A 12,978-nucleotide genomic window follows, 5' to 3' on the forward strand; every position below is an offset into this window, starting at 1 on the left:
TAATGACTATCATAAGTGTCAATATTTGACGTAAATGAATAAATGATTTGATTTTGATTTTTGATTTTATAATAAACACAATATGAACAGTACCTACCAGATAAAATTTCTTAACATTTCAAGCCATCAGACAGGGCACAAAAAAACCTTTATTACATCTAACTAGTCTTACAAACTCAGCCTAAGAGTTTTCTTACTTAATCTATTAACTTATCTAAGTAAACCATTTTAAACATTTCCCCAAAGAACACTTTTAATTTCATAAATCTATTTTGAATTTTAAGCGACCTCCTTCAATTTTTATTATTCTTTCATTAATATTTTTTCTTGAATGGTATTCTGGGGAGAATTTGGCTGTGTCCGTAAATACTTAACGGCCGAATAACTAGGGAATACTGGCATTTTTATTTAAGAATTTAAAAATAAAATAACACTTCAACTTTAATACTTTGATTTATTTGTCACTACAGTCTATACTCACCTATTTGATACTGCTTTCTAGAGCAGAGGTAAGAATCTTTTTTTTCTAATTCGTGCTGTTTAGTAAAGTGTAAAAACTATAGCTGGCCCGTAATATCTGGAAGGTAACAAGTTATAATACGCATTTACGTAAAATAAATAAAAAAACGATTGCTTTATCAATCACGGATAGTATCTCGGTTTGCTAGACGCCCGTGTAAAATGTTTTTAAGTATAATTTCGAGTGAAAAAATAACTTACTGCAATAAAAGTAGGTAGTGACATTTCACTGAATGGACCAGCCTTGAAGAACAGTCTCTTCTTCGTAGTGAGGCCCAATAGAGCTATTTCTTTCTGTAACTTCTTGTTTGAAGCTGGCCAGTCGCTTTCGAATACACTGTAGCTTGCAAACATGCTCTGAAAAGAAAAACAACATTCTATGCATTTGTTCCAGCTGTACAGTTTAGAAAAAGAAGTTTCTATATGGTATTCTGGATAAAACTCAATTCTATTTGATTTTAAAACTTATATATGTTACTTATTCTTTAATTTTAATATGAAATCAGCCTAGGCTACGTTTATAAATGCTTTTAATGCGATAATAAGAGAATATGCTGTATACCTCGACGGTGACTTCGTTGGCGTACCAGTAGAATAGCAGGAGTTGTATCAAACAAGCTACTACGAATAAACAGCTGGACACCAGAGTAGCCAAGTCGTCGTGTATCTAAGAACAAACAGCGTTTGAAAAAGGGAGAACTATCTTTTTTCATCATAATTCATGAAAATATTGTCTTACCTCTACGATTTGTATGATACAAACTCCAAGGTTCACAGATATAACGATCAGATAAACGAACATAACCGGGGATATCAAAGAGTTAAACAGTTTTTGATACCTGCAACATTATAATACGTTCAAGAAACCTTTACCTTGACGGCCCCTTACTTATTCAAAAATATGCTTACTTGATCAATGTGGTATGAAAACGATGACAATTCGCAATATTCTCATGGCTCTTCACTGGATTGTCTACATCTATAGACTGGCTGCAGTATAGACGTGAAATCTTCAGCTGTCCCGCAAAGAATATCATGATAGAAACCACAAGAGTATCCCAACCAACCACGTAAGCGCTCACGATATGGCCTAGTACTGTCTGGACACACATAGACAGGTAATACCCAGGAGGTTCTCTACTAAACGGAGTGTAACCATCGAATATATTTAAATACACACTAGTACCATTCTCATTAACCTGATTTTTTTGATACGGCTCCGTGAAAATACTGAAATTGGAGAAGAATGCAAGACCCCAGAAAAAATACGACACCCTACGATTTCTCCTGATGTAGTCGGTCATGATGTCATCATGTTTCTTGTCCTTCTTCACTTGCTGACTTCGCTCTACTGAAGACACGTAACCTATAAGATTCTGCCAACTACCGAAATGCTTTTGAAAGAAACACGACTTGAGGATGCCCATGTGAAAGGGGGCATATTGTAGGATCAGTTTTAAGGAGTCAGCGTTGAAATTGATGCAGCATTTAATATACTGGCTGAAGAAAAAGGTAATGGTGATGTAGAAAAGGATTTGTTTAAATCTGCCCACGAAAGACTTGACATCGGAACGCCAAAGCCCTGTACAGCTAAGCAGTTTCAAATGAGGACCAACAGAAGGATGGGCAGGATCTTCAAGAAATTTAAAGATATACTGAATGGAACACTTTTTGTTCGACATCCTGCACCTTATACTGACAATGTTACTTTGATTGAATATAGCTAAAATTCTAAAATGTATAATTGCCGTGAGAATTTCTTAGTGAAATGCAGTTGTTACGCGTATTTCGTGGCGAATAATAACAGGTTGCCATTGTCGATTAGATTTAACTACTATTAACTATTCACGGCAACGACGACGTCGTATGTGATTTTGTTATATTTAATTCTTATGTATGGTGATTACTTCTATTATGACATGTTATTTTATAGAAATTTTTAAAAATATGAAATCTATTTATTTAAAATAAAATAATAATTAAATGTTACAGAAAAATGTGAAATACAAGGCAGCGTATACAATACTTACATTTATAGCAATATAATAATATATCCATAGGAAATAGATAGGTGTATAAAGATAAACAGATTGGCATGATGTGCTATACTGCAAACAAAATGTTCTGTGTACAGTTTGTAGGCTTCAAATGTAGGCAATGCCAAAATAAACATCGATGAAATAACAGATCGATGGACCGTAATGACCGTGCTTGTATGCATTTCAGTAATTGTGATGATGAAAGGCACGATTTTGAAAATGGTATTCGTGATTTTCGAAGCGTAAAATAACTAAAGCGAATCGGATGATGTTGCATATTTATATGTTAAAGCTGGGTATCACATTCATTCATTACGTGGTGGGTACATACTTATTGAATGCGTAGCGATGCGAAAGCGAATCTGCGGTACCTATATTTGGTGAACAAACCAACCATAATTATCGGCAGATTCGCTCTGTGTTCTCACTCCCGTGTATTAGGCCACATGTTTCGCAAAAATTTAAAGAATATACTAACATTCTTAAGTAAATAATAGCAAATTTGTAAAACAAAACTAGTAGTTTTAGATCACGATTACCTAGCTGTGAAAGTCGTAAAAAATAGCGTTATTAAAGCGAAAGGCTATCAGATTATTTTTTTTTATAAATTGGTTTATTTTAAACTAAAATAAACTTATGTTACCTTAAAAATACCGATGAACCAAGCTGCTAAGTGGACACAGAAGCCGGACATCGTTGTCATCGGTCACATTGGACGCTTCACCACATTCTCGTAGCCGCATAGTTTGTACCGTGCTTCAGTAGTATGTATAAATTATATGCAAGTTATTGCGTATTTGTACACGAAAACCTGAAGATCAGGCCAGGCTTATTGGCTGATATAATAATTCAAAGAAATAGGTAATATTGCAGTAGGTACTTTAATTAGTATGATTATTATTATGGCTGTTAGGAATAGGTGTGTTCAATGTAAGAGATTTGATGCTGCAAATATTTTTTCATGTTATTTTCTAAAGCTTAATGATATCAAAGCCTACGAAGATTTAAAATATTGTCCTACTATAAAGACGAAAAATATAGAGATGGCCTTTAAATATTTAACCGTGCATACCATAAATCGTAAATAGCTCTAGAATAGAATTAAGCTCCACCGATAAAGCCCAGGCTATTACTGAGATGACAAAGGGGTATCGAAAGACATAAATTGTGATACTGACCAGTTATAAAGTCACAAAAGGCCGTTTAAAAGAAAATGGTCGCAGAAGAACGTAAAATATAACTTTATTGTGTATATTACGAGTGTCAAGCTTTAAATTGATAGATAAAGTCATAAAGATTCAGTTTTATAGCGAAGGTAACGCGTATATCTTAATGCAGGTGTATGTTGTTTAGTAAAACTTACGGCTTTGATAAGATCTTCATAACATTATCTAAACGCAGACAGATATAATGGTAGATATAGATATACAAAAAAATAACCTAAGGATTCAATAGGTAGGTAGTTACCTACCTACTCAAAAGGGACTTTTTATAGCAAGATAGGTATAATGATAGAATATTAAGATCACTTTTTATTGAGTAGGTACCTATATATTTTCGTCTAAATTACCATTTACCTACCTAGGGCTAAGACAATTTATTTATTAGTTCCCTATAAATATTTTTTCAATCTTGCCCATTAGTAGGTATTAGATATCGGCCTACCTGCTTGAGCAGTTTTTCATACAAACCACTTCACCTTGTGTCCTCATGCGTCTTTAAAAGCTAAATAGATATTACTTATTCCAGGATAATTCTGCGTATCCATTATATTATTACTTAACTAATTTAGAACCCTGAGTGTAAAAAATAAGTAGGTACCATCTAACTTTACAATAATAGCGATTGGCTCAAAAATAAATTCTTAAATGTCACTGCGAGTATTAAAATAAATAAAAGGTTAAAAGCCACGACTACATAAACAGTTATCTAATAGAAAGGAACAATGAAAGTGCGCCTATTTCCGAAGTTTTAGTAAGAATCCCGGTTGAATGTTAAGCCTGTCGTTATGTCCAGATAAGATCGCTGGCGGAAATTAAAAGGAAATTGTATTTGTTTCTTATACAGCGACGTCGACACAATAAAGACAATATTGTAGGGGCGCACTGTATAAAGATATGTTAATTTTCTATTAAAGCGGTAAATAATTAATAGCGACAGTGCATGGATACATGATTTGGTGTATCCAACATTTATCACAAACCATAGGAATTAATTTATTTACCATATGAATTAAAATAAGACGCAGTATGAATACTTACATTGTCTCAGGCGACCTTTCATAGGCAGACATAAAGAAGATTTAGGTACTTATTAATAATACCTTACAATTAAAACAAAATTATTAAGCAGTTATGGCTCTAAATTTTTTTGGCTGGCAACGTTAAACGCTTATTGCACGTGATATAAAAGAACGCTTAGTTGCAAATAATTAATTCAATCCAATGAACCCAAGCATAAATAAAATAAAAAAAATAAACCAGAAGTAATCATAAAAGCAAAGACTGTATTTTTAATTTTTGTTCATTTTGTATTTTTCCTACTTAATCAGACTTAAATAATTAATAAATCAATAATATTATTGCGTAACGTTAGGAGGAACTAAACGTTTTTTGACGCGCAAGCGGCGCCAAACAAACTTCTCCGGCGCCGAACGCGTGTGTCAGTTTAAAATTTGACGGTTACGTTAGATTTCAAACTCCAAACTGCGTTTACTGTTTATGAAACGTAAGGAAACTGTTCTAATTATTTAATTAACGAGACTTGTGACTAATGTGAATTTATTGTGACGTGAAGGAACCGTTAAGCCGTTATTCTTGAAGTTGTGGGCTGGACTGAGCAGTTGTGTTTGTGAATTCCAGAGTTCCAATTCGTTCTATGCAAAGTTTTGTGGTTTTCGGTTGAATATGGTTCGTATTGGCCCAGCGATGGGCGGGTCGAAGGTAGTTGCACCGTCTAAAAGTGGATCAACTCAAAACATGGCATCAAATATAAAGGTAGTTGTGAGAGTCCGTCCTTTGAATGATAAGGAAATGGAACAGAACAACCGCGTCGTCGTTGATGTGGTGGACGACAAAATGCTGGTTTTCGATCCTAAAGAAGAAATCAGGCCGTTTTTCTACCAAGGAGTACAGCAGCCGAACAAAAACTTTCTAAAGCGCGCTAACAAGGAGTTGAAGTTTGTTTTCGACAATGTTTGTGGTCAGGGTGCTTCAAACAAGGATGTATTTGAAATCACCACGAAGGATATGTTGTCCGCGTTGATGGAAGGCTATAATTGTTCAGTGTTTGTGTATGGAGCAACTGGCGCCGGGAAAACATTCACAATGATTGGCAATAATGAGCATCCAGGCATCACATACTTGACTATGGAACACCTCTTTTACCTCATAAACACTCATGTGAAAGACAGAGAGTTTGACATTGGAGTTTCTTATATAGAAGTAAGTTATGACCTTATTATTCAATTTTGTACCAGTTATTTATAAATAACATTCTCAATTTCTAAAGTTTTCATTACCATAACTGTTTATTTGTTGTTAGTTTACATCAATTATGTAAAAGTTTGGTTTCAGTTTGACCTACTAACTTAGTTTAAATTTATGTACTAAGAAACTAATTGGGTAAAGTAGAACAACTTAATTGGTACAGCACTCTCATAGTTTCAACTATTTATGTGCTTACTTTGTTGTAATGTTTTAAATTTCTTCCTGATGAAGTAAACTGTACACTTTTTTCATAAAATAAATACATCTACTATAAACTCTATGCACAATATATTATCATCAATTTGTAACTTTTTTAACTTGGCCATTTATTTATAGAAGTCTTAAATTGGTGTAGTATTACATAATTATGTTTCTTCATTATTATGGAAACTTAATAATTGACAATCTTAAACACCAGTCTCTCATATGGTATATGACCTACAAAGTAGATCACTGTATACTGGCATGATAGATTACTACAATTTAGTTACATATTGTAATACTTTAATATTATGCCAACATCCTAAACTCCTATGTAATAGAATTAAAGAGCAACTCTACTATGAAAACTGGTATAATAGGAACTATTATATAGTGTTTAATAAAACTTGTTTCTACAGTAACTTTATATGACTTGTGAAATCTTATAAAATAGCTATAGTTCTCATTCTATATGATTTCTATTCCTCAGGTATACAATGAAAACGTCTACGACCTACTAAAGCCTTCTAGCACACCCCTACAGCTGCGAGAGGATTCAAAGTATGGTGTAATGGTGGCTGGTTTAACACTGAATAATATCAAGACAGCAAGGGAACTACTTAACATGTTGGAGAATGGCAATAAGAATAGAACTCAACATCCCACTGATGCCAATGCTGAGAGTTCTAGGAGCCATGCTGTTTTCCAAGTGAGTTATGAATGTGCTTTATGTAGATTAGTGAGTTATCTAAATTAATTTTATTAGTATCGGTAGTAAGATGCAGAAAGATTACCAGGGGATATAACTTTTAAATATATAACTACTGAAAGCTGTTGCCCCAAACTATCATACATCACCTGCATGTGTAAGTATAATTATGAGACATTATACTAACTATATCTTATTTCTCTAGTTTTGTCATCCATCAAAATATCATGGATAATGAGCCAGGTCTTGGTGGTGTTTCCACAAATCAATTGAACATTTGACTATCAAAGTCCAAGTTTTGCTAACATGTTAATTGCTGCTAACATTTTAATTACTACAGGTTTATGTAAAAATGCGCTGCAAGACATCAAGCCAGCTGCGTATAGTCAAGCTTTCCATGATAGACTTGGCGGGCAGTGAGCGAGCTAGCGCGACTGGCTGTGTTGGCGAGCGGTTTAAGGAAGGCGCGAACATCAACAAGAGCTTGCTGTCGCTCGGCAATTGTATCAACAAGCTGGCTGATGGCAGCAGCTATATACCTTACAGGTGACTTAACTTTTACAACTGTCTTTGATTCTAATATATATTATGTGTTTTGTATGCTGCCTATTATATGGCAATAGACTCGCATCTTATTGGGTGAATATATTTCATATCCATCTGCCCCGGGTTATAACAAAAAAGCTTGATGTTATAAATGTTATTGTTAGTGTTGATATTCGTGTGCGACCTATCTCCTAGACGTGCTCAATATTTTCATCATAACTTTCACCACAAAATGAACATTCGTAAATCACATGGAACTAAACTACTATTTTTCCATTCAGAGACTCAAAGCTAACAAGACTGCTTAAGGACAGTCTCGGCGGCAACTGCAAAACAGTGATGATAGCCAATGTATCTCCCTCAAGCATCAGCTACGAAGACACATACAACACGCTCAAATATGCGGCAAGAGCTAATAAGATTCAGCTTAGTATTAAAAAGAATATTGTGGATGGAAATATGAGATTGTCGCAGTATGTTAAGATCACTGAAGAGTTGAAAAAGAAGGTGAAGGAATTGGAAGCGAAACTGTCGCTTTCCAGCGTCAAAACTGTGTCTAAGGAACCAGACCCGGCTAAGGAGAATGGTATGTATCTTTATCATATTATCGTAAGTTTTGTACTAACTGTTAAGTAGTAATCTTGCTAAGGTTCAGACCTCTCTTTAACTTTAAGAGCTTGGGTTTGAAAGGTTTAATTCGGTATTTAGCAGGTAATATTGAAGTTCGCAATCATGTGATCGTAAATAAACGCTCTCTTTGCTTAATCGTAACTGTGACTTGTAATCTCGTTACACTTCGTAGTAATAAAAATATATTATTAGCTTACTTTTTTAATACTTCGACTTGTCGTTTTACACTAATACTAGGCCGAAAATATCTCTCAGTTATAAATCTATTTATATTAATTAGCGAAACAAGACTGGCGTCGCCGTATCATCGATGAGGAGAACGTGTACAGTGCCTTAGAGAACCAGCTGCTGAGCTTGATGTCGCGCCAGCGCGTGTTGGCGCTGCGCCAGCGCCTGCGCACGCGAGCCTTCTCCCACGTGGCAGACCTGGCGCACCGGTCCTCCACTGAGGCTATGGAACAGGTCAGTAACACTATAGTAATATAGTCATTATACTTTTAGACCGTAGTTGTTTTGGTGAAAGTACCATAAGATTTCATTAAAAACTTTGACCTTAACTTATCAATATGTTGTTCTATTCGATTTTTTGATTTCGATGCTTCTTAACGCATTATAAAAACGTACTGAACTGTCCTACCAACATGCTCAACCATATTATTCGTCAGATTTGTATATCTGTTAAATCTTAACTTTTCTCACAAAGATGTGTACAGAAGAAATCCCACGTCAAGAACGTGCTGCAGAGAGTTACATGAAACAATCAGTGCATCTAGACTCCAAAGTATTATCTGCCTGGACCAAATGGGACGAGAGTCGGAAGAAAATTCACGCCATGTGTGAACAAGCTGTAACCGAATGCCCAGATTTGAACGACTTTGTTAAGTACATACATCAGGGCAGTGAGCTAAGGCAGTCGAGGGCTAGAGAGAATTTACGACAGAAATTAATGTCCATACAAAATGATGAGATCAACGCCTTTACGGAATACATGAGCGATATGCCTAGCATGTTGAAAAAGTTGTACCTAACACTCAAAGGGTATGATAAAGCCCCGCCTGCTCTTACAGCCGAATACTTAGAAGTTATGAGGAAAGCAAAGTCAGCTAAAGGCATCACCTGGTCGGATAAGGACAATGAAACTGACGCACACTTCAAGTTCATCTCAACATTAGACTTGAAAAAGCCTTCAACTACGTTAGAATACAGTTTCACTAAGAAAGATGATGTGAATACCACTGTAGATATCGTTACTGATAGCGAAGACCTCACCGATGTTGAAAACAAGGAGCCTATAAGACTATCAGCGAAGAAACGCAAAGGAACGCCCATCAAACTCGCGAATAACGAGACTATTATTATCAACGATTCCTTCGAAAGCTTGGACACGACGAGAAACTTGAATTCTGCAAAGAAAATCAAGAGGGAGTATGACATAGCGCAGGATGTTGAGAACTATGGGGTTATTGACCCTAAGGACTTGAATTCGACGTTTGTTTTGACGGGCAAGGTTGATATGAAGAAGCCTATCAAATCTGAGATGAAGATGGAAACCAACCAGCCTGTAAAGAGAGGTCTATTCGATAGGACAAACACCATGCAGCAGAGAGCTGTTGTTTTTGGTGATAAAGGTGAGCATTTATTCGATTTTTATTGCTTTCTTTATTATTTTGAATTTGTAGTCTAGTCTTCTAATTAATAATATATCTTTGAGCCAGCAGAGTAAGGCTCCCCAAAAATATTATCATTGCCATAGCAGACTTATAAAGAGTCGATGGTCTATTCATGCATTGAGACTCCCAATATCTGAGATTATCTATCTCACTGAGATTATATTGTTTTCTATTCTATAGCGAAAATAGTGAAGCCGGTAGTGGGTAAGGCGATGCCGTTCAGGAGAGCGCCGGTGCCCGTGAACCCTGCTCCCAGAGCCTTCGGCTTCGGCTCCAGCGTGCCGCGAGACAACCAACAACAGAGGAACGTACAAGGTAAATATCTATAGACACTTTAAATTGTAGTTATGGAGTTGGTGTCTGTTTCTGTGTGATTGTAGTGTAGACTAAATGAAGTTCAGTGTCTTAAAGTTTAATTTACGGCATACCTAACTAGGTAGTAGTAGGTAGACATACGATATTTAACTAAATATCGCCATTTCTTGTGTCTCTGTTATGTGAGAAGATATGCCCTTTTGAAGGTGAAGGTGTAAAATTAATTGGCGTTCTAATGGTACTGACTCACTTGTTTAGTGGCTAGGTAATGTTTAGCAGAAGGTTCGAATCCTGCGAAATAAGTTTTACTAGTTAATTTGAAATCGACTAACGAATATGTTATCTAACCATCTAGACTAATACAGCCTCTCATACAATATAAGAATATAGATTTAGCAATACCCGAAAGTAATGCACTAACAATTCCCTTCCATGTTCGTGTGTTGTGCCGTTTGACTAACAGACTCAATGGGTCGTGGAAAGACGAATGTAAATCAAAGGTCAGTTGGTTGTAAAGCAGTGAGGGCGAGGGAGAGGTTCCAGTCGCACCCCTACTCCAGGCCGCCGGCGAGGAAATGAGGAGTGAACGTAGAAGTAAATACAGCTGAAAAAAATGAGATGTGGCGACTTTGATGATGATGGAGCGTTTCTGCAAGTACTATCAACGGGATAACAAACCTACATGAAAACATCAAAGCTTGCCTTCTTCACATAGAGAAAGGCAGAGAACAGACGGGATTACGTACACATAAAATCGTTTTTTTTCCATTCCCAAATACATAAATCATCATAACATGTATAGAACACGACTTAAAGATCTTTATATAATTATATAATGTATTTAAGTCATGTAGTTTCCGAAACTAGTTGCGCTCCTCGTTATTCTAAAGTCTTAAAATATCTATCAGCTCGTTTGAGTGAAGAAAATAGTGACGTAACGAACTTAGGACGTTTGACCAATGACATTCAACTGTTTGAATTCCAGACCCACGATTGGTTAAAGTTTATGACGTCACTGTTTTCCAACGAATTGATTGGTAAATAGGAATTGTACAATATTAGAATAGACAAAGGTTTGTTTTATTGTCTTATTATGAACAAAATAATTTAATTTGATAATTCATAAGTGATTTCAAGCATGTTACATCGGTTTTGACTTATTTTTCAAAGCTTTAAAGAAAAGGTTTCTGAGTCGAAGTGTTGTAAATAAAACCATTAAAGTTTTCTAGAAATATGTTTCTATATTTAATTAAAAATGAAACTTATTTATGACCATCAATAATATAATTTATCTGAAACTTACTATTAGCTAGATAGTATTGTATTCAGCAATTAGTCAAACATTTGAGTATGTTATCAAAACGTAACGTATTTTAAAGTAATACTGACTATATTTCGTCTTCATTTCTTTTTAGCTGTAATATTGCTTCCAATAATTTTAAATTAGCAAGGTTTATATACCGGTAGAATGCGGTACTTTTGAATACAGGGGTTACTTGAAAATTAAAGAAATAGACTATGTAAAAATAACACATGTTTGCTACCAGGTACCGGACAATGGGACTCGTCGCTCTTGTATTTACTTATTTCAGTTAATTCCTTTATCAAATTAACCCCATAATTTTCTAAAGTTACCTCGAAAAACGGTATACTCAGTAAAAGCCAGTGATAGGCTTAATGGACAAATAATCTTATTTATTTCTCTTACTTCGACTTGGCAACTATATTATTCTTTCCAATTACAACAGTATACTATCATTTTTCTACTCGATTCAATGACGTGTTTTTATATATTTAGTATACATAGCTTTAAAACTAGTTTTAAAAACGATTTGTAACGATTTTGTATGTTATTGAAATGTATTATTTTTTATTGCGGTATAGGCTTTTAATATTTTTATAGTGACTGTAATTAGGGGTTTTTTTTTTATAAATATCTAAGAGTTTTAGAAACTCCATAATGGTGTGTTTACATTAGTCTAGTTGTTCGCCGAAGGCGGCTCAGCGTTTAGTGTAGAGACGTCCTAACATCTGTATTTCTGTCAATTAAGCTGAGTCTTAATTAACAAGAAATATTTTATTTGATTTATCTTTTTATTGTAAAATGAACACAATGAAATATTGTATATTTCGCGTTTCATTTTATGTTTTTAAGAAAACAGCTGCTGTTTCTACAATAAATATTGTCCGCCATATAAAGTGAAAGTAAAATCATATTATTCTTTTTATTCATCCATAATTCTTCATAAACTGATTCAAAAGTCACATTTTTGAAAATGTCCGCTGGACGTACTCTTGCCGATTTTATAATAAATATTGTCAAATTTCTACTAATTAATAATTTTATAATTAAGTATTAGATTTACCATTGTAAATGTAAAATTCGTTGTAATAAATTCTCGCCGGGTATCCACTAAATAATATAATAAAGAAATGTAACTATTGTTTAAATCATAATAATAATATAATGTGTAGAAATAATGACATATTTTCTAGGGATATTATCGTTTTCTAAGTTTTAATTTAATTATGATTGTGTGAAGGTTTTAATTAAAAATATTGCATAACAATGTTGTTTTAATATCGCCACAGATTAGATTTTATAACTTTTTATACATACTATTATATTATATCGTTTAGGAGAAGTAGAAGCAGAGAAGTTAATATTAGAATTTACCCATAGACACACAATAGCGGCCGCAATCCTATAAGGAATTAAATAACAGCAACATGCTTTTATAACTGCATTGTCTCAACGCCAGCTGATTGTACACTGTAGGTATATAGAAACTAACATTCATCCAAACTCCTATACACCTAGACCACCGCAGTTTCAAATGTTCAACTTATTATCAAAGGAA

The 12,978-nt window shown here is 34.5% G+C and overlaps 2 protein-coding genes across 5 annotated transcripts; one reads left to right on the forward strand and one right to left on the reverse strand.

Annotated features, from left to right (window-relative positions):
• Nucleotides 1-502: 502 nt before the first annotated feature.
• On the reverse strand, nucleotides 503-2,207 carry LOC142973319 (odorant receptor 10-like). The gene is made up of 5 exons (XM_076114962.1): nucleotides 1,429-2,207; nucleotides 1,259-1,358; nucleotides 1,082-1,186; nucleotides 721-876; nucleotides 503-577 (listed from the first exon to the last, which is right to left on the reverse strand). The coding sequence occupies exons 1-5, from the start codon at nucleotides 2,199-2,201 to the stop codon at nucleotides 527-529; spliced, it is 1,185 nt and encodes a 394-aa protein (XP_075971077.1). The 5' UTR covers nucleotides 2,202-2,207; the 3' UTR covers nucleotides 503-526.
• A 3,003-nt stretch (nucleotides 2,208-5,210) lies between these two features.
• Nucleotides 5,211-12,681, forward strand: LOC142972785 (kinesin-like protein KIF18A). 4 transcript variants are annotated; one of them, XM_076114078.1, is made up of 8 exons: nucleotides 5,211-6,001; nucleotides 6,738-6,956; nucleotides 7,297-7,502; nucleotides 7,784-8,088; nucleotides 8,413-8,594; nucleotides 8,836-9,760; nucleotides 9,983-10,117; nucleotides 10,581-12,681. In XM_076114078.1, exons 1-8 carry the CDS (start codon nucleotides 5,465-5,467, stop codon nucleotides 10,694-10,696), a joined length of 2,625 nt encoding a protein of 874 aa, XP_075970193.1. In that variant the 5' UTR covers nucleotides 5,211-5,464; the 3' UTR covers nucleotides 10,697-12,681. The 4 variants fall into 4 exon arrangements, with proteins under 4 accessions (XP_075970193.1, XP_075970194.1, XP_075970195.1 ...); XM_076114079.1 differs by having other exon boundaries at nucleotides 10,623-12,681; XM_076114080.1 differs by having other exon boundaries at nucleotides 10,635-12,681.
• The last annotated feature ends 297 nt before the right edge of the window (nucleotides 12,682-12,978 follow it).

Source organism: Anticarsia gemmatalis, chromosome 5 (assembly GCF_050436995.1).
Source record: "Anticarsia gemmatalis isolate Benzon Research Colony breed Stoneville strain chromosome 5, ilAntGemm2 primary, whole genome shotgun sequence".
Lineage (NCBI taxonomy): Eukaryota > Metazoa > Arthropoda > Insecta > Lepidoptera > Erebidae > Anticarsia > Anticarsia gemmatalis.

What these genes read in the sequence shown, in the direction of transcription:
- LOC142973319 (XM_076114962.1), bottom strand. Translation starts at nt 2,201, where the DNA reads ATGTCGAACAAAAAGTGTTCCATTCAGTATATCTTTAAATTTCTTGAA. An exon ending in GTATCATACAAATCGTAGAG is followed by an intron (nt 1,187 to 1,258) that starts GTAAGACAATAT and finishes GTTTGTTCTTAG; the next exon opens with ATACACGACGACTTGGCTAC. An exon ending in CACTACCTACTTTTATTGCA is followed by an intron (nt 578 to 720) that starts GTAAGTTATTTT and finishes GTTACCTTCCAG; the next exon opens with ATATTACGGGCCAGCTATAG.
- LOC142972785 (XM_076114078.1), top strand. Translation starts at nt 5,465, where the DNA reads ATGGTTCGTATTGGCCCAGCGATGGGCGGGTCGAAGGTAGTTGCACCG. An exon ending in AGACCCGGCTAAGGAGAATG is followed by an intron (nt 8,089 to 8,412) that starts GTATGTATCTTT and finishes TATATTAATTAG; the next exon opens with CGAAACAAGACTGGCGTCGC. An exon ending in TGTTGTTTTTGGTGATAAAG is followed by an intron (nt 9,761 to 9,982) that starts GTGAGCATTTAT and finishes TCTATTCTATAG; the next exon opens with CGAAAATAGTGAAGCCGGTA.